Source organism: Schistocerca nitens, chromosome 1, assembly GCF_023898315.1.
Source record: "Schistocerca nitens isolate TAMUIC-IGC-003100 chromosome 1, iqSchNite1.1, whole genome shotgun sequence".
NCBI classification, from domain to species: domain Eukaryota; kingdom Metazoa; phylum Arthropoda; class Insecta; order Orthoptera; family Acrididae; genus Schistocerca; species Schistocerca nitens.
The window spans coordinates 634357087-634378635 of record NC_064614.1 but is presented as its reverse complement, the minus strand read 5'-3'; the positions used below and the strand labels follow the sequence as shown (position 1 = coordinate 634378635).

Here is a 21549-nt window from a genome sequence, read left to right as displayed (position 1 = left end):
CTCCTGGAAATTGAAATAAGAACACCGTGAATTCATTGTCCCAGGAAGGGGAAACTTTATTGACACATTCCTGGGGTCAGATACATCACATGATCACACTGACAGAACCACAGGCACATAGACACAGGCAACAGAGCATGCACAATGTCGGCACTAGTACAGTGTATATCCACATTTCGCAGCAATGCAGGCTGCTATTCTCCCATGGAGACGATCGTAGAGATTCTGGATGTAGTCCTGTGGAACGGCTTGCCATGCCATTTCCACCTGGCGCCTCAGTTGGACCAGCGTTCGTGCTGGACGTGCAGACCGCGTGAGACGACGCTTCATCCAGTCCCAAACATGCTCAATGGGGGACAGATCCGGAGATCTTGCTGGCCAGAGCACGTTGGGTGGCACGGGATACATGCGGACGTGCATTGTCCTGTTGGAACAGCAAGTTCCCTTGCCGGTCTAGGAATGGTAGAACAATGGGTTCGATGATGGTTTGGATGTACCGTGCACTATTCAGTGTCCCCTCGACGATCACCAGTGGTGTACGGCCAGTGTAGGAGATCGCTCCCCACACCATGATGCCGGGTGTTGGCCCTGTGTGCCTCGGTCGTATGCAGTCCTGATTGTGGCGCTCACCTGCATGGCGCCAAACACGCATATGACCATCATTGGCACCAAGGCAGAAGCGACTCTCATCGCTGAAGACGACACGTCTCCATTCGTCCCTCCATTCACGCCTGTCGCGACACCACTGGAGGCGGGCTGCATGATGTTGGGGCGTGAGCAGAAGACGGCCTAACGGTGTGCGGGACCGTAGCCCAGCTTCATGGAGACGGTTGCGAATGGTCCTCGCCGATACCCCAGGAGCAACAGTGTCCGTAATTTGCTGGGAAGTGGCGGTGCGGTCTCCTACGGCACTGCGTAGGATCCTACGGTCTTGGCGTGCATCCGTGCGTCGCTGCGGTCCGGTCCCAGGTCGACAGGCACGTGCACCTTCCGCCGACCACTGGCAACAACATTGATGTACTGTGGAGACCTCACGCCCCACGTGTTGAGCAATTCGGCGGTACGTCCACCCGGCCTCCCGCATGCCCACTATACGCCCTCGCTCAAAGTCCGTCAACTGCACATACGGTTCACGTCCACGCTGTCGCGGCATGCTACCAGTGTTAAAGACTGCGATGGAGCTCCGTATGCCACGGCAAACTGGCTGACACTGACGGCGGCGGTGCACAAATGCTGCGCAGCTAGCGCCATTCGACGGCCAACACCGCGGTTCCTGGTGTGTCTGCTGTGCCGTGCATGTGATCATTGCTTGTACAGCCCTCTCGCAGTGTCCGGAGCAAGTATGGTGGGTCTGACACACAGGTGTCAATGTGTTCTTTTTTCCATTTCCAGGAGTGTATTTGTGATCTGAATTGAGGAGGGTGAGGATACCCTATCCACATTCCTCCAGATCCTCAATATGTTCTCCCCCATTCCCTTCACCTGGTCCTCCTCAACCCAACAAGCTACCTTCCTCAATGTTCACCTACTCCTCAAAATGGCTACATCACTACCTCTGTCCATATCACACCTACTAACCACCTCCAGATCTCCACTATGACAGGTGCTACCCATTCCATATCAACAAGTCTCTTCCACACAGCCTAGCCACCCATGACTGTCACATCTGTAGTAAAGAGCAGTCCATCTCAAAAACTACCAAGGGTCTCACTGAGGCCTTCACAGACTGTAATTACCCTCCCAATCACAAACATTCTGTCCCTTATCTCTCCAGAAACCTACCCCCTTCCAAAGACCCACCATCTGGCCACAGAGGAGCATAGACCTCTTGACTCAGTACCACCCAGGACTGGAACAACTGAATCACAATCTCAGCCAGGATTTTGACCACTTCTCATTATGCCCTGAGATGAGGAATGTCCTAGCCACTACCCTCCCCACCCCTCCCACAGTGGTATTCCACTGCCCACCCAACCTACAAAATAACCTCGTCCGTCCCTACAGAGCCCCCACTGCCAGCCCCTTGCCTCATGGCTCATATCCCAGTAATAGACCTAGATGCAAGATCTGTTCCATATGTCCTTCTACCACAATCACCTATCCCATCAAAGGCAAGGCTACTTGTAAAACTAGTCATGTGATCTACAAGCTAAGCTGCAACCACTGTGCTTCATTCTATGAGGTCATGACAACCAACAAGCTGTCTGTCGACATGAATGGCCACAGGCAAACAGTGGTCAAGAAACAGTTGGTCCACCCAGCTGCTGAGCATGTTGTCCATCACAGTACTCTTGATTTTAATGACTGCTTCACAGCATCTGCCATCTGGAGCCTTCCTACCAACACCAGCTTTTCTGAACTGCACAAATGGCAACTCTCCATGCAGTTTATACTACGTTCCCATAATCCTCCTGACCTAAATCTTTGTTAGTCATTGTCCTTCACCTACCCATCCCTTCCCTGTTCCCACTCCAAAGCCTTCTATTCCACAAGCTCACCAACAATCTTTTTTATTTCTCTTATTTTTTGCTCCCACCTCATCCTCCATCTAATCTTCTGACTGCACATAGCTGCCCTGATCTCTCAGTACCTTGTCCCTACATTCTCCCACAAACAGTACTTTACATGCGCAGTTGTTCACAGTCAGGCCTTGGGAGCCAGAGAGAATGGGCATGTGAACTGCATTTGCATGATTATATGTGTGTGTGTGTGTTGTCTACTTCAGACTACTTCAGAAGAAGCCTTGTGGAGAAAAGCTTATGTGTTTGGTAATCTTTTTGTTGTGCCTGTCTGTGACCTAACAGCTGGCCACTGTGGCCGAGCGGTTCTAGGTGCTTCAGTCCGGAACTGCGCTGCTACTACGGTTGCAGGTTCGAATCCTGCCTCGGGCATGGCTGTGTGTGATGTGCTTTGGTTAGTTAGGTTTAAGTAGTTCTAAGTCTAGGGGACTGATGACCTCAGATGTTAAGTCCCATAGTGCTTAGAGCCATTTTGTGACTTAACATCTCTGCCATAGGGTGAGTATTAATCTGTCCTTTTCATAATATTATTCCATCATGAATATTCCATTGTTAGATTTAAAGTATAATAGATGTAACTGGCATAAAACCATGTATTGAACTGGCAGTGAGACACGTACCAATGAACTCCCTTGAGAGGTATCTACAAAATCTGTAACCAACAGCATTATTTATGGGGTAGAATAATTCTATAATAAGGTATTATCCAAAACCTAAAATTTAATTTTCAGTGTAAAATGCACGTGTAATGTGTAATTTTAATGTATAATTTATTGCACACATATCAAAACCTATACTGAGTACATAATCAGTGATTGATGAATAACTATGAACAAATAATAATGTTTATACTATCAGAGGACAAAACACATAACAATTTTCTGGGGGTGTGCAGCCTGTGTATCCAATGACTGAAGCTATTTAAAATGTTAACTGACACTATTGTTAATGTTATAGGATGAAGGCAATCCATCTTGTCAAAAATGTAGTAAAGGAGCATCAGTTTTGCACGTCAAACCAAATGATCCTGAAGGAACTGTAATTGGGTCTGAAAATCCTAAGCTAACTTACCAGTTTTATTATGAGCTGTTTCGGAATACATTTCTTGCTATTGCGTAAGTCACTGCATTATTATGCTCCTATTCATTACAGAATGCAATAATTAATTTTTATTTGTTTACTTTTAGTCATCTTAGCAGATCTGTCAATGACAGAATGTTGTAGGATAGATGGTAGTATTCACAAAACTTCTCAAAATGAAATGTAATAGAATAGTAAAATATAGAACTGTGAAATGTCACAATGAAAATCATAGTAATATTAACAATAGTAATAGTAATAATACATTTAAAATGTAAAAAAAGTAATTCAGTTCAAAAGTTTTAATAGTGAACACCACAGGTTTGTTTGTTAACTTGTTTTTATAAAATGTGTAAAATGTCCAAAAAACTCAGCTCAGAGTGTGCTATGGATGATGGATGAAATGCTGACTCTTCAACTAATCTTACACCGAAGAGTCAAAGAAACTGGTAACCTGCCTAATAACATGTAGGGTCCCCACTAGCATGCAAAAATGTTGCAGCATGATGTTGTATGGACTTGACTAATGCCTTGAGTAGTGGTAGGGCTGGAGGGAATTGACAACATGAATCATGCAGGGCTGTCCATAAAACCGTAAGAGTATGAGGGGGTTGAGATCTATTCTGAACACCACGTTGCAAGGCATCACAGATTTGCTCAATAATGTTCATTTCTGTGGAGTTTGGTGGCCAGCAGAAGTGCTTAAACTTAGAAGAGTGTTCCTGGAGCCTCTCTGTAGTAATTCTGGATGTGTGGGGTACTGCACTGTCCTGCTGGAACTGCCCAAGTCCATCGGAATGCACAATGGACATGAATGGATGCAGGTGATCAGACATATGTGTCACCTGTCAGAGTTGTATCTAGACGTATCAGGGATACTGTATCACTCCAGCTACACTTGCCCCATACCATTACAGAGCCTTCACCAGCTTTAACAGTCCGCTGCTGACATGCAGGGTCCATGGGTTCATGAGGTTGTCTCCATACCCCTATACATCCATCCGCTGGATACGATTTGAAACGAGACAGGCAACATGTCTCTAGTCATCAACTGTCCAATATTGGTGTTGATGGGCCCAGGCGAGGTGTAAAGCTTTGTCTTGTGCAGTCATTGAGGCTACATGAGGGGGCCTTCAGCTCCAAAAGCACATATCAATGAAGTTTCATTGAGTGGTTTGCATGGTGGCATTTGTTGATGACCCAGCATTGACATCTGCAGCAATTTGTGGAAGGGCTGCACTTCTGTCATGTTGAACAATTCTTTTAAGTCCTCATTGGTCCTGTTCTTGCAGGATCTTTTTCCGGCCCCAGCGATGTCAGAGATTTTATGTTTTACCGGATTCCTGATATTCACAGTACACTCATGAAATGGTCATATCGGAAAATCCCCACTTCATCACTACCTCAGAGAGACTGTGTCCCATCGTTTGTGTGCTGACTAGAACACCACATTCAAAGCTACTTAAATTTTGATAACCTGCCATTGTAGCAGCTGTAACTGATCTAACAACTGCTCCAGACACTTGTTGTCTTCTGTAGGCATTGTCAACCACAGCACCGTATTCTGCCTGTTTACATATCTCTGTATTTGAATATGCATGCCTATACCAGTTTCTTTGGTGCTTTAGTGTAGAAGATATGTTAACAAGAGGCAGTCCTATGTGTATAGCATTTGTAGGTGTAGAGAAAGACTTTGAGAATGTTGACTGGAATACACTCACTGAAATTCTTAAGGTAGTAGAGGTAAAATACAGGGAGCAAAAGGGTATTTACACTTGTACTGAAACCAGACAGCAGTTATAAGAGTTGAGGCATATGAAAGGGAAGCAGTGGTTGAGAAGTGAGTTGAGATGGGTTTGTGGACTATCCCTAATGTTATTCGATCTGCACATTGAACAAATAGTAAATGACAACAAAGAAAAATTTGGAGAAGGAATTAAAGTTCAAGGAGAAGAAATAAAAACTTTGAGGTTTGTTGATGTAATTGCAAGCATGTAAGAGAGAGCAAAGGACTTGGAAGAGCAGTTGAATGGAATGAACAGTGTCTTGAAAAGAAGATATAAGATGAACACCATAACAAAAGGAAAACAAGGACAATGGAATGCTGAGAGAAGTAGATTAGGAAACAATACATTAAAAGTAGTAAAAGGTTTTCCTGTCTGGGCATTAAATTAACATGATGGCTGATGTATAGAGGATATAAAATGTAGACTGGCAACGCAAGAAAAGATTTCTGATGAAGAAAAATTTGTTCACATTAAATAGAAGTTTAATTGTTAGGAAGTCATTTATGAAGGTATTTGTCTGGATTCTAGCATTGTATGGAAGTTAAGTGTGAATGATAAGCAGCTCAGTCAAGAAGAGAATAGAAACCTTTGAAATGTGTTGCTACAGAAAAATGCTGAAGATTAGGTAGTTAGATCATGTAACTAATGGGGAGGGACTGAATAGGACTGAGGAGAAAAGAAATTTGTGGCACAACTTGACTAAAAGCAGGGATTGGTTGAGAGGACATGAGTGAGACATCTGGGGATCAGTGATTTAGTATTGGAGGTAAGTGTGGGAGTAAAAGTGGTAGAAGGAGTCCAAGAGATGAACCTAATAAGCCAGATCTAAAGGATGCAGGTCTGCAGTAGTTATTCAGAGGTGAAGAGGCTCGCGCATTATAAAGTTGCATGGAGAGCTGCACCAAACCAGTTTTTGGAAGAAGAGGACAACATGGATGAAATTACATTGATTGGTGATAAGGATATGTATAATGGATGATTTCTCGGCCTTTTTCAACTGAGAAAAAAAGCAGAATTAGTCATATGATGTCCTGGAATATTCCCACTTCATCCCGTACAGTTTCATGATATTCTGATAGATGGCGGTGCTATATGTAGCCTTCAAATGGTGTCTGTAACAGAGGTGCATTCCAAGCAGAGAGAGGTCATTGAGTTTCTTTTGGCAGAAAACCAGATTATTACAGATATTCACACACTTTAAGAATGTCTGCAGAGACCTGCAAGTGAACAAAAGCATGGTAGGTCACTGGCTGAGGCATCTGTGATCATCGCAATAAGGTCATGCAAACCTCTCCGGTCTTCCATGGACCAGACAGCCACACAAAGCTGTGACACTTTTAATGTTGGAATGTGCAGACACACTCATTCAAGGTGAATGACAGGTCACAGTGGAACACCTCATTGTCCGACTGGATGTCTCTGTTGGTAGTGCTGACACACTCGCCCTCCAGCTGGGGAACTCAAAAGTGTGTGGCCACTGGGTTCCTCACTGCCCAACAGAAGACCATACAGAGTAACAGAGGACCATCTGTGTGGAGCTGCTCGTGCATTACAAGGCTTATCATGTCAATTTTTGCCGAGCTTCAGCACAGGTGATGAAACATCGGTTCATCACTTTAAACCAGAAGTAAAATAGCAATCCATGGAGTGGCGCCACACATCTCCTCCAAAGAAAAAGTTAAAAGCCCCACCCTCAACTGGTAAATTCACAGTGACTGTCTTCTGGGACTCTGAAGGGGTTATTCTTTTTGATATCCTCTCTCATGGTGCAGTGATCAGCTCTGAAGTGTACTGTACTATCTCAAGAAATTGAAGAAATGTCTTCAGCTCGTTTGTCACTACACCAAAAATGCAAATGAAAATCTCCTTCTCCCTGACAATGTAAAGCCTCATACAAGTCTGCACGTCTCAGAGGAGCTCACAAAACTTTGTTGGACTGATCTTCCTCATCCACCCTACAGCCCAGATCTCGCACCTTCTAACTTCCGTGTGTCTGATCCAGAGAAGGGTGCTCTCGTTGGGGAGTAGTACAAAGAATGATGGGGAGGCTATTGATGCAGCAAGAAGTTGGCTCTGACGTTGACCAGTAGAGTGGTATTAAGCAGTCGTACAGGCTTTACCAGTAAGGTGGTACAGGACTGTCACATTGAATGGAGATTATGTTAAGAAATAGGGTTTTGTACCCAAAAGAGTGGGGAATGATATGGTGTATAAGAACACTGAATAAAACCAACCTGCTTTCAGAAAATAAATTTGTTGCATTACTTATTGAATGGCCTTTATACTAACAAAGTTCCACACTTGTGGCACATTCATTCGCTTCTCATTTATGATAGATATTAAATTCTGAGGAAACAAATACTAGGCAAAAATTTATCATTGCCAATAAGTGAGTTTACAAATTATAGGTATTGTTCATCCCTAATGTTCTATCACAGATCTCTCCCAAAAACTGCAAAGATTCAGAATACTGTAAATTATATCTTTTCCATTATTTGATTCATTGACAATAATCTATCACTTGATGAAACAATTTATAACTGTGAATGGTAAGATAAATAACTCATGTTTGGGAGGATGGCAGTTAAAATCAGTTTCTCCATCCAGTTTTTCTACATCTACATTTACAGCCATATTCTCCAAACTACTGTGATGTGCATGTCAGTGGATACCTCCCATTGTACCACATATTATGGTTTGTGCCCATTCTATACATATATGAAGACTGGAAAAATGACTACTTAAATTCCTCTCTGTGTATTTTAATTAGATAATATTGTCCACACCATCCCTCTGAAAGCAAATCATAGAAGGCTGTAGTATTCCTTGTTTACTCACTTAATACTGGTTCTCAAAACTTCCAAAGTAGGATTTTGTAGAATAGTTGGTGTCTCTCTTGAACTATCTGCCCTTTCATGTTTTTTTAAATGTCCATAATCCTCTCTCATGGATCATACAAACCTGTGACTATCTGTGTCTCCATTCTTTGTAATAGGTTCAATATCTGCAGTTAGTCCTGTTTGATGTAAGTTCTATGAATTTGAGCAATGTTCTAGAATTTGTAGCACAAGTGTTTTGTAAGCAATATCCTTTTTATACTGATTATATTTTTGCAGTGTATTACCAATGAACAAAAGTTTGCGACATGGGTTAGCTATGATTGAGGCTATGTGATCATTCAGTTTTGTATCTTCACAGACTGATAATACCCATGTATTTGTACTTGTTGACTGATTGCAATTGAAATTCATGGATATTTTAGTCATTTTGTAAAGTGCTCCTGGACATTTAAAGGAAGTTGCCAATCTTTGTACCACATTAAAATCTTATGAAGAGCTAATTGAATATTTGTAAAGCTTTTTCTCAGAGAGTACTTTATTACAGATATCCAAAGAGTCTGAGGTTAGTATTAATATTATCTGACAGGGCATTGATATATGTGGGTTCTTTGGGAAGTAAGCTCTGAATCACCATAGCTAATCAAATGTCACATGTACAATGAAATGTGTACTTGCACTGATTCCCAGCATGCCTTGTCCATCAAATGACACCCTTTGTACTGATATTGTTACATTTACTGTTTTCAGTGCCAGTTCAAAATGTTTGAAACAGTTGGTCAGCCCAGTCTGCCAATGGTGAAATACAGCCAGTGATTCCATTTTTTACAGTAAGGAGTGCTGCAGCAGCAGAAATTCATCAACAGATAAAGTGAGGTGCATGGCCCCAATGTGACGAGTGACAGTGTGGGTGAGAACTTTCAAGGGTAGATGGGAAAATATATACGTCAAGAAGCACTTTGAGCTAAATTTGCAGGCATGGAGCATGTGATGAAATTGGTGATATGAACAGTAACATTCCTGAGGTTACATATATTATTCCATTGTCAGCTACAACTGTTTTCAGTGGAACTGAATACAGAGTATGGAGACTAAATATATCACTGTAAAGTAAATTGGTTAAGTCAAGGGATGATATACCTGGAACTGTTTCTCAACTTAAAACTTGGTATTGTTGAATTTGTGAAGGACAGAGAAGTGCAGGAACAAATACTGGAACAACTGGAATGGATTGAAAACTTTGTATTGTAAGTGGGTTTGACTGCACACTGCGCACAGTAAGATATTCTAGGTAACATTTTTCTGATTTGATGGGGATGCATTTCAAAACAAAATTGTGTTGCAGAAGGAACACATTCTAACAAAGACAGTCCAGTTCCTTAAGCTCATTGGTGTTAAAGAAAATTCAAGGTTTGAAGAATTCTTTGTGGGCTTGAAAGAACTACAAGGATAGTGTCCTAAATGCTTTAAGGATGCTACCAGTCATAAATCTGTTTTCAAGTTGTTTTTGGGACTATTTGCCATTTCAATTGAAAGTGCTCCTGTGCATTTGCAGATGTAACTGTTTGATCTGCAAGGACATTCCCATTGTAAAGACATAAATACCTTTAACATTAAAACTGTCTAAGATATTTACATTGCTCTCCTCAGGAAGAATTTCCAGTTATTCATAATGAGGTTTGAAAAGCACTACAGTATTTCGATCAACATATGTATCTGAAACACATTTTTTAAAATTATGAAACGAAATAAGTTGTGATTACATAGCAACCTGAGTGTGAAATCTGTTCATATACTGACAGTTTGTATCCAAAAAAATTATCTTATATCTTCAGCATGCCAAAAATAATTAAATAAAACTGAAAATTTGTTTTGTTTTTGATCTACATCATTGAGATATTGTGAAATATAAAACCAAGGTGTATGAAGTATGACTACACTACCATTCAAATGCAGCTCATTCACAGTTTCTCTCTCTTCCCCCTCCTTATGGTCAGACAGCTTAGTGAAGCAGAGAGGAAAGTGTGCTAGCCAGGTTGAGCATTATGGTATTCATGCCAGGGCAGAGCTCGTGAGCCAATTTCTTGGCCATTCCTGGTGCAAATAAAACATGGAAGCAAAAGTCTTTCATGAAACCACATTAAAAAGATTTCCATGTTATAACGTGACACTTGTTATTGATAATCATTATAAAATATAGTAAATAAAACTTGTAAGACAATATTGGTTAAAACACTAAAGTTGGCAGTCATAGTAAACAGAGAACAGTAGACACAAAATCTGCAGCTGTTGCCAACGATGTCACTTGGCTCATAGATGTCCTGGGTGAGAAAAAGGGTGGACGCTGTCATCATATACAGGGCATCTTGAGGAGGAATGTTTACATCTGACATCAGGTTATACAAATCTAAGCCTGCTTGCCTAGTACAGATTAGCGTATTTCACACAGAAGTAACAACAATTCTCAAAGTCCATTATAGAGACGTCCATCTTCAACTGCAGTATTTATCTGTGTAAATAAGAGTGAAATTAAATGAAAGCTGTTGTAATAATCAAAAGGAAAGTTGCTACTAGTCACTATTGTCAGATGATGATATCAATAAGGCAGTAGCTCAGCATACTTTCCCACTGTTCCAATCATTGTGAAAATATAATATAAGTAGCTGTGACTCAGCAAACCAACAACAAAACTCTTGCTTACTATGCTAATGCTATATTATGTGATCAGTAATTTCACTCAGAGCCTGTGCTTTTTTTCTGTGATCCAAGGCTGACTTTTAACAGGAGTACATGTACCTTTTGCAGAAATCTGTATGAAAATCAGTATCAGAGATTGTGATAACATCAAAGAAAACTTAAAATGTGGGAAATGATGTAACATGGAATCGTTAATGACAGGGAAGCATTTTAATGGTAAAATAGGAACTCTGTTGTGACCAACAAAAATGAACATAAAAAATGAAAAAAATGTAAAATGCAGGAACATAAAAATGAGGTTTTACCATAAACAATGTTGGGTGGGTGTTTTGTGCTTCACTTTCACTGCATTACTCTTTGATGGGTGTGACCTGTGCTTTCTTCCAACAACTTGGAGCAGCTTTTAGTACAAGGATGTGTAGTATATTATGGTTTTAGAAGTGCTAATTCAGCTAAAATTCCATCTAGAGTCCAAGAGGGTTTCCACACACTCTGAGATGGTATTGTAATAAATTAACAAGTTTACTGTGACAAGACAGTGCAATCATTGGTTAAAGTCTTTGGCTCATCTCAGCAATATAGGGTTGGTGGTAGCACAAGTCACTCTCCCTGTAAATTTAAATTAATTGTCACTGATGCACTTAATCAGAACAACTGTTTGTTAGGTTGGATAACAGGGGTGGCATGTAAATGAAATTACCCAACAACAAGCTTATGTTTCAGAGTAATTCACTGTTTATTCAATAAATCCAAATACTAAATTGTGGACTGGTAAAAACCTAATTTTTATTACTAAATAGTTCTAAATGTGACTCAAGCACCTATTTGGTGGTACGAAAATCATTACAAAATTAATAGATCCAAAAACTGAAATATTATTCCAAATGCAAGTGTTAACTCCAGTGTAGTATACTGTCCTCTTTGCATTAAAATTTTGACTTACGGCTAACTTATTCTAAGTCCAGGCCAGCTACTCACGCAAAATACACAAGTTCACTCCACTGACAGTGAAATATGAGGACATGGTGAAAAGTAATGCCTCAAAATTTGGTATGTGAAAACTCTCAGAACTTGTTAAATAAAACAAACATTATTAACCTTCTACATCTTTATTCTTCATGGCTACATATTTATTGCAACGTAGTCCGCTGGAAAAGGAACTTATTTCTTCCAATACGAGACCAGTTTATTGGTACCACCACTACAGAACTTTTAACTTTCTTGACAGAGCCACCTCACTTCTGTTTGCAACACTTCATCACTATCAAAGTAAAGTTCTTAAAGGTGTTCATTAAGTTTTGGAAACAGATGAAAATTGGATGGGTCTAAGTTGGAACTGCATGGAAGATGATTGACAACTGTGAGCCCGAGGTGTAAGATTATTATAGATATTGTGAATTGTGTTTTATTCATCTCATGATGTACATTTGCAATCCATTTGGTTTGCATACAGGAGACATCTCAAAAACTTATAATACAGTTACAACGATTCTTACATTGATAAATAATAGCACTACAATAAATAATAACACTATAAGGATATTTCTTGGAATATATAACACACTGTATCCAGCTCAAATTTCCAGTTTTTTCTGCATGAATTCATCCACTGAGTAATAACACTTCAGTGTGTGGTCTGGCATTGTCATGTTGAAGGAGAGGATGCTCCATGTCTGGACAAACGCTTCAAATTTGAAACTTGATTACAGCATGCTGTGCCTCAGTCACCAGTGTAGTTATGTTACAAACCACCATGATACACAATACAATTCGAAGCCCTCCAATGACTGAGGACTGCAAATATGTATACATGAAGACTAAATGTTAATAATGCTTCTTTTCTTTAAAAAACTGTAAGAGTTTTTACATAAAAAATTCAGAGGCATTACTTTACTTCACACTTTGTAATTCAAGTATCCACAGATGCAAACTATTCAAAGTCTGCATTGTCCTGCCAAAATTAGAGTCCCAGCTCACAGCTAAATAATTAGATTGCACACCGGTTCTAATCATGAAAAACAAATTTCCACAATATCACAATGCAAATTCATCCAAGTTCGCATGTTTACTAATGCAAAAACTAAGTTTGAAAAACTGAGCAGCAAAATCACTGCTCAGAGAGACATAGATCCTGTTCCTTCAAGTGTCTCTGGATGACTGCCTGAAACCAAAAATAGTGCCCCTCTTTTGTAAGCAAAGTCAAACATGATCCAGAATTTCTTTGATTTTGCATAATATAACTGTAGTCCAATTAAAATTACTTGATATTTGACGTTTGTCACTTGCTGCAACAGTGTTGCCACATCAGCTGCTGACTACCGCTTGGTTATAGGTGACACACAAACACAGTAGATAATTTCCAAATGCTGTTAATGTGTTATGCAGAGCAGTGTTGGAAGCGGCTGCTATGCGAATATTTACAGTGCTGTTCTTCGTACAAATAGCAACTTCTCTCACAATGCTACGGCCAGACCCCATCAAGTTCCAGAAAAGCACATATGCCAGCTGCTGCTGCTGCCTTGCACAGACTCCATGCCTCCTTGCCCCCCCTCCCCCTCCAGTCACATGTCAGAGCAGTGCACTGGCCAGCAGTTGATATGTTCAGGTCAAAATAAACAACAAACAACCTCAGATCTTTTATGAGTCTTTCATGTTACAATACCTCCACATAGGCATCAAGGGATCACCAATTTAGTATTGGAGGGCAGCGTGGAGGGTAAAAATCGTAGAGGGAGACCAAGAGATGAATACACTAAGCAGATTCAGAAGGATGTAGGTTGCAGTAGGTACTGGGAGATGAAGAAGCTTGCACAGGATAGAGTAGCATGGAGAGCTGCATGAAACCAGTCTCAGGATTGAAGGCCACAACAACAACAACAACCTTAGCTTTCATTTAGTGACTGAGATATGGAAAATAGTGCCAAAACTCACCAACCCAACAAAACAGCCATAGAGTTAGCACCAAAAGCCTAAATTCAAGTTCAACAATTTTGGCAAAGTCAGCATGTCTGGCATTTTTCACATACCATATAATTTATACATGTTCAAATTTGCGCGAGTAATAATCTTAAATCTATTCAGAACAACATGTACAATACTTATACAAAATAAATTATTTAACTTGTATTAGCTAAACAAAACACTTTTTTAGCCTTGTTTCACAACTGTGTTATTACTTTATGAGCTATATAAGTTTTCTCTGTTGAAAATTTGGACACAGTTACATGTGGGATTAAAAAATCGTTAGGCCAGCATTCCAGTAACTACACTCCTGGGAATGGAAAAAAGAACACATTGACACTGGTGTGTCAGACCCACCATACTTGCTCCGGACACTGCGAGAGGGCTGTACAAGCAATGATCACACGCACGGCACAGCAGACACACCAGGAACCGCGGTGTTGGCCGTCGAATGGCGCTAGCTGCGCAGCATTTGTGCACCGCCGCCGTCAGTGTCAGCCAGTTTGCCGTGGCATACGGAGCTCCATCGCAGTCTTTAACACTGGTAGCATGCCGCGACAGCGTAGACGTGAACCGTATGTGCAGTTGACGGACTTTGAGCGAGGGCGTATAGTGGGCATGCGGGAGGCCGGGTGGACGTACCGTCGAATTGCTCAACACGTGGGGCATGAGGTCTCCACAATACATCGATGTTGTCGCTAGTGGTCGGCGGAAGGTGCACGTGCCCGTCGACCTGGGACCGGACCGCAGCGACGCACGGATGCACGCCAAGACCGTAGGATCCTACGCAGTGCCGTAGGGGACCGCACCGCCACTTCCCAGCAAATTAGGGACACTGTTGCTCCTGGGGTATCGGCGAGGACCATTCGCAACCGTCTCCATGAAGCTGGGCTACGGTCCCGCACACCGTTAGGCCGTCTTCCGCTCATGCCCCAACATCGTGCAGCCCGCCTCCAGTGGTGTCGCGACAGGCGTGAATGGAGGGACGAATGGAGACGTGTTGTCTTCAGCTATGAGAGTCGCTTCTGCCTTGGTGCCAATGATGGTCGTATGCGTGTTTGGCGCCATGCAGGTGAGCGCCACAATCAGGCCTGCATACGACCAAGGCACACAGGGCCAACACCCGGCATCATGGTGTGGGGAGCAATCTCCTACACTGGCCGTACACCACTGGTGATCGTCGAGGGGACACTGAATAGTGCACGGTACATCCAAACCGTCATCGAACCCATCGTTCTACCATTCCTAGACCGGCAAGGGAACTTGCTGTTCCAACAGGACAATGCACGTCCGCATGTATCCCGTGCCACCCAACGTGCTCTAGAAGGTGTAAGTCAACTACCCTGGCCAGCAAGATCTCCGGATCTGTCCCCCATTAAGCATGTTTGGGACTGGATGAAGCGTCGTCTCATGCGGTCTGCACGTCCAGCACGAACGCTGGTCCAACTGAGGCGCCAGGTGGAAATGGCATGGCAAGCCGTTCCACAGGACTACATCCAGCGTCTCTATGATCGTCTCCATGGGAGAATAGCAGCCTGCATTGCTGCAAAAGGTGGATATACACTGTACTAGTGCCGACATTGTGCATGCTCTGTTGCCTGTGTCTATGTGCCTGTGGTTCTGTCAGTGTGATCATGTGATGTATCTGACCCCAGGAATGTGTCAATAAAGTTTCCCTTCCTGGGACAATGAATTCACGGTGTTCTTATTTCAATTTCCAGGAGTGTATGACTAAACGTACATTGCAGTAGAGCCGTGAACATAAATGAGAATTTTTTTTCTTTATCTACTCATGTATGAAGCCACCAAGATTGTTCTCCTATGTAAAAGGTTATATCATTGTATAAAATGGGTAAGTAATTGAGTTGAGTTTACTCATTCAATAATAAATGTGGGATACATTCATCTGTCTGTTAATTTCTAATATTCCTAACTGAGTGAGCTTTACAGCCTTTCCTTCTGTGTGTGGGAATAATAAATCTGTTGTGTATTTGTGTTGGCAATGTCTGGCAAAGGATGACTCTGGCTTCTTTAATCTCTAGCTTCTGTGGTGTTTTCTGAAGCTAGTACAAATTTACATCCTAGTCTGTCCAACATAACAAGACTGACACTCTTGGCACATGACCTTATAAATCCCAGTTTTCGTGATGATTAGTTCTAGAGGTCTTTTGAACTGAAGAGATATGTCTGTGCATACATGGAAAAATGCAGAGAAACCCTTTGCCTTTAATATGCTGCTTATTCTATTTAAAGTTTTACAAATAAAGGGTAAACTACACAATTTCATTTTCAGTTTTTTTTTTTTTGAATGTGGTTGATACTGTTGGAATCAAATTCATTATTTGTGGCTATTCTTGGAGTATTGATTTCCTGGTCATAGTCTTCTTGGGACATGGGAAGAGGAAGGAGACAGTGGAACATGTGGTGGAATGCTGTTATGTGTTTTTGGGGGGAAGGTGGGATGAATGTTTCAGTAAAGGAGTTTTTCAGTAAATTTTAAATTTATTGTTGCTATTTTTTGTCATGTTGTGTATTGGTATAGATCTTTTCATGATATTATGTGTATATGAAAATGATCCACAAGAAAACTGCCGAAGTTGTTGGAAGATATGAATCAATAGCATTCTAAAATAAAGGTCAGAATGTGGTAAGGGGTTTCCACCATTTATTTCCTAGACATCAGCTTACTGGGATATCAATCTGTACTAGGCTCAGAGAACACCATAAAAGCTGGAGACTGAACAAGCCAGATTCTGCATAACCATCCAGTTCATAAACACACTCACAAATATGGGAAAACATGAAGTTAAACAATGGAAAATCCAGGGAAAAGATAGATGATGAGTTGTACAAAAGCACAGGAAGAAGACTATCCCTGGCAGCCATAGACAGAAGTCATGTGTGTGTGAGCTGTGTTTGTGTGAATGTGTTTGTCTATATGTTGTCTATTTTGGAAGAAAGCCTTCTGGCCAAAAGAGTACATGTTTAGTAGTCTGCGACTCAACATCTCTGTTATACGGTGAATAGCAATCTATTCTTTTTGTAATATTGTCTTTATTCCCATTATAACCACTGTTGTTTGGCAATCATTTTTCTAACAATTCCAATTCACACTCATGTGCATGACTATTGTTATAATATCATTTTTGTTATAGCTACTGTCAAACAGGACTGTCACCAATGAAAACCATGAACATTTAGTTCAAACGTTGTACATGAAAATTACAATTTCTTATTTCTCATAGGTGACTGTTATCTTTAACTACTTATGACTCACTTAATCACTGTACAATGTCCTTCATAACTTCTTATCACAATATTTTCATCCATTTACTAGCTATTATTCTTTCTCTCACACTTCTGCTGCTTTACTCAATGTAACATTAATCCCTCATTTCATATTTACTATCATTTCACTCGCCACCACTTCTTAAATTGTGACCAATTATTTTTTCTGAATGCCTTCACTCAACTCATTTGAGTCACTCAGTTACATAAATAACATGTTTGCTTGACCATGCATTTTTCAGCACTAAGGGTCCTTGTAACTACACTCCTGGAAATTGAAATAAGAACACCGTGAATTCATTGTCCCAGGAAGGGGAAACTTTATTGACACATTCCTGGGGTCAGATACATCACATGATCACACTGACAGAACCACAGGCACATAGACACAGGCAACAGAGCATGCACAATGTCGGCACTAGTACAGTGTATATCCAACTTTCGCAGCAATGCAGGCTGCTATTCTCCCATGGAGACGATCGTAGAGATGCTGGATGTAGTCCTGTGGAACGGCTTGCCATGCCATTTCCACCTGGCGCCTCAGTTGGACCAGCGTTCGTGCTGGACGTGCAGACCGCGTGAGACGACGCTTCATCCAGTCCCAAACATGCTCAATGGGGGACAGATCCGGAGATCTGGCTGGCCAGGGTAGTTGACTTACACCTTCTAGAGCACGTTGGGTGGCACGGGATACATGCGGACGTGCATTGTCCTGTTGGAACAGCAAGTTCCCTTGCCGGTCTAGGAATGGTAGAACGATGGGTTCGATGACGGTTTGGATGTACCGTGCACTATTCAGTGTCCCCTCAACGATCACCAGTGGTGTACGGCCAGTGTAGGAGATCGCTCCCCACACCATGATGCCGGGTGTTGGCCCTGTGTGCCTCAGTCGTATGCAGTCCTGATTGTGGCGCTCACCTGCACGGCGCCAAACACGCATACGACCATCATTGGCACCAAGGCAGAAGCGACTCTCATCGCTGAAGACGACACGTCTCCATTCGTCCCTCCATTCACGCCCGTCGTGACACCACTGGAGGCGGGCTGCACGATGTTGGGGCGTGAGCGGAAGACGGCCTAACGGTGTGCGGGACCGTAGCCCAGCTTCATGGAGACGGTTGCGAATGGTCATCGCTGATACCCCAGGAGCAACAGTGTCCCTAATTTGCTGGGAAGTGGCGGTGTGGTCCCCTACGGCACTGCGTAGGATCCTACGGTCTTGGCGTGCATCCGTGCGTCGCTGCGGTCCGGTCCCAGGTCGACGGGCACGTGCACCTTCCACCGACCACTGGCGACAACATCGATGTACTGTGGAGACCTCACGCCCCACGTGTTGAGCAATTCGGCGGTATGTCCACCCGGCCTCCCGCATGCTCACTATACGCCCTCGCTCAAAGTCCGTCAACTGCACATACGGTTCACGGCCACGCTGTCGCGGCATGCTACCAGTGTTAAAGACTGCGATGGAGCTCCGTATGCCACGGCAAACTGGCTGACACTGACAGCGGCGGTGCACAAATGCTGCGCAGCTAGCGCCATTCGACGGCCAACACCGCAGTTCCTGGTGTGTCCGCTGTGCCGTGCGTGTGATCATTGCTTGTACAGCCCTCTCGCAGTGTCCGGAGCAAGTATGGTGGGTCTGACACACAGGTGTCAATGTGTTCTTTTTTCCATTTCCAGGAGTGTATTATATTCTGCAGAACCACAAAGCTATTGTCCAGCCTCATTGATGTTCATCTGTTGTAGAATCTGAGAACATCTTCAGAGCTCCAAACTTATGAGGTATCTCCAGTATGGATTCTGAAAATGATGATTATGAAAGGCATGGATTAAGGAAGTCAGGTGGTTGCAGCATTTCTTGACTTCTGAAAAATGTTTGCCACAGTATCGTGCCAATGCTTATTAATAAAAGCACAATCATATGAGGTTTTAAATTAAACTTGTGACCAGATTGAGGATTTTTGGCAGGGAGGATGCAGTATGTGTTATTAGATAGAGAGTCATTGACATAAGCCTCTGCCACACACCGTCATGTGGCTTGCGGAGTATGGATGTAGGTGTAGATGTAGAAGTAGTAGTAAGTATTAATAGTAACCTCAGATATTAGCCGAAGATACTACTATCTATAACAAAGAATTATCTCAAAAAAACTTCAGATTTTGATAAGATTTCAAAATGGTGCAAATACTGTCAACTTCTTTTAAATTTTCAATTATGTAAAACTGTGCACTTCTCAAGACACAAAACTTAGCATCCTCTAACTTCAATATCAATCATTCACAACTGGAATCTGTGAACCTGAGCAAATATCTGTTTGTAACATTTTGTAGGGATATGATGTGCTACGATCACATATGTTCATTCATAGAGATGGAAAGTGGAGGACTTTGGTTCATTGGAAAACTGCTGGGAAGATTGAGTTTGTCAACAAAGGAGGTAGTTCATATACAATTTATGCATCTCACTTTAGATTATTGATCAGGTGTGTGAGAACCATGTCAAACAGAAATAGCAGGGAATCTGAACCTAAACATAGAAGGGTGGCATGAACGATGACATGTTTGTTTGATTTAAAAGAGATCTTCATATAAGTAATGAAAGACATGAATTGACAGGTGCTTGATGATAGACATGAATTATTCCATTAAAGCCTACTTACATAGTTTCAAAATCCAATGTTAACTGAAGACTAGTGATATTCTTCAGCCTCCTACAGATCACTTGCATAGAGAGAGTGAATGGAAGATTACACCAGCTAGAGCATGCATAGAGGCATTTAAGTAGTTATTCTTACTTCAAGTCATACACAATTGGAATGAGAAGAAACTCTAAAATGTTATATCATTCTAGGAACCTTCTGCAATGCATTTCACAGTGGTTAGCAGAGGTCTGGTGTAGCTGTAGACATACAATACCCAACAACTGTCTTCCAGTTTACCAAAAAACTTGCCTTCAGTAGATATGATATGCTTACAACACTTGATGTCTAATAGTGGAATTGTTTCAGCATATTATTCCGTATGGCATTAATGAATTGAAATATGGAAAGAAAGCTAGGTTTTAGAGGCTTTCGTCACCAAAATCAATGGTCTCATATAGAACATAAACATTTGGGAAGGTCAGTGATTTGGGATTTGCAACTCAGTTTCTTATCGTATTCACATCCAGAATTTTTGAGCATTCAGTTTTACATACTACCATACAGCAGTTGTCGATGGATGTATTACACATTTTCTAGTATCACACTTTGGTAGGGGATCTACTCTCTGAAAAAATGGACAAACTGTGTTCACCTAAGAGGGGATACTTCACAAATTAAAAGCATTCTTCATCTAGAAAAAACAGCCTTTGTCATTTAACTTTGACATCTAAGGAGGATTCTATGTTGGTTCCTTGCTGGTGTAAAATTCAGTAAAATCATACTCCTCTGGAAGTATTTAGCAAATAGTGCTCAGTATTCTTGCAATAGAAATTTAATTTTCATTTCCACACCTTAATGAAGATAGCTTTGTTTACTTTTTAAATCTTTCAAAGAGAATTATTTAATTTGACATTTGTCACTAAAGCTCAATGAATGAATCTTCCATGTGCCTACAAAGTGTAGGCTATATGATCCAAAGAGTGTACTTCTCAGCTGCAGTTATTACAGGTCAAAGAATTATGTTCCATTGAGTTTTTCTTTTTCATTTTTATTACAGGTGCCAGTTTCAAAGTATGGCTTCAGAGTCTTTAATACTTGATTCTACAGTATATACAGTTAATTAAAGGATGCCAAAGAATACTGACACTAATAGTACTTTCAAATTAATACCTCAAAGCTGTAAAACCATTGATATTTTGACTGTACTGCTAATCATGTTTAATTCGTATTGTTAGTGGTGTACATAGCTTTGTTTTAGTTGTTGTAGTTGGCAGTGAGGAGACGGATGTGATGCAGTTCTCCACTCCACACTAATCTATCACAGGCACAAGAAATTAAAAGAAGAAAATTTGTCTTTACAAGTTAGTTTGCCGCCCCATACAAACAAAACTTATCTAGCACTCTCAGGATCTCATTTCATAATCTAAATCCTTCAGAATAATGAGATACTATTTATTTTTGTCAGCATTCATCTTATAACATTTTGTCCATCACAGCTGAAAACTGTAGTGAGTATTTTGAAGCCATGTCACAGTAACATAATGTAAAACTTACTGCTTGTACAAAATATAGATTGAATAACATTGTGGACCCAGGGTGTGTTGGGGGTTGTGTGTGTGTGTGTGTGGGGGGGGGGGGGGGGTCCTTGGGTATGCTACAACCTGCCTCACTCTTATCTCATACTGCCTCCCTTTGACATCCTTTGATCTTTAAAACTTCAATACGGCTTCTGTAACACT

At 41.5% G+C, this 21549-nt stretch overlaps 1 protein-coding gene across 1 annotated transcript in view; it reads left to right on the top strand.

The window, feature by feature from the left end:
* LOC126236653 (ionotropic receptor 25a) overlaps nucleotides 1-21549 on the top strand; it is a 485919-nt gene that overhangs the window by 156456 nt on the left and 307914 nt on the right. The window contains exon 7 of the mRNA XM_049946121.1: nucleotides 3477-3634. Coding sequence (XP_049802078.1) covers nucleotides 3477-3634 — 158 coding nt within the window. The remainder of the gene's footprint in view (nucleotides 1-3476; nucleotides 3635-21549) is intronic.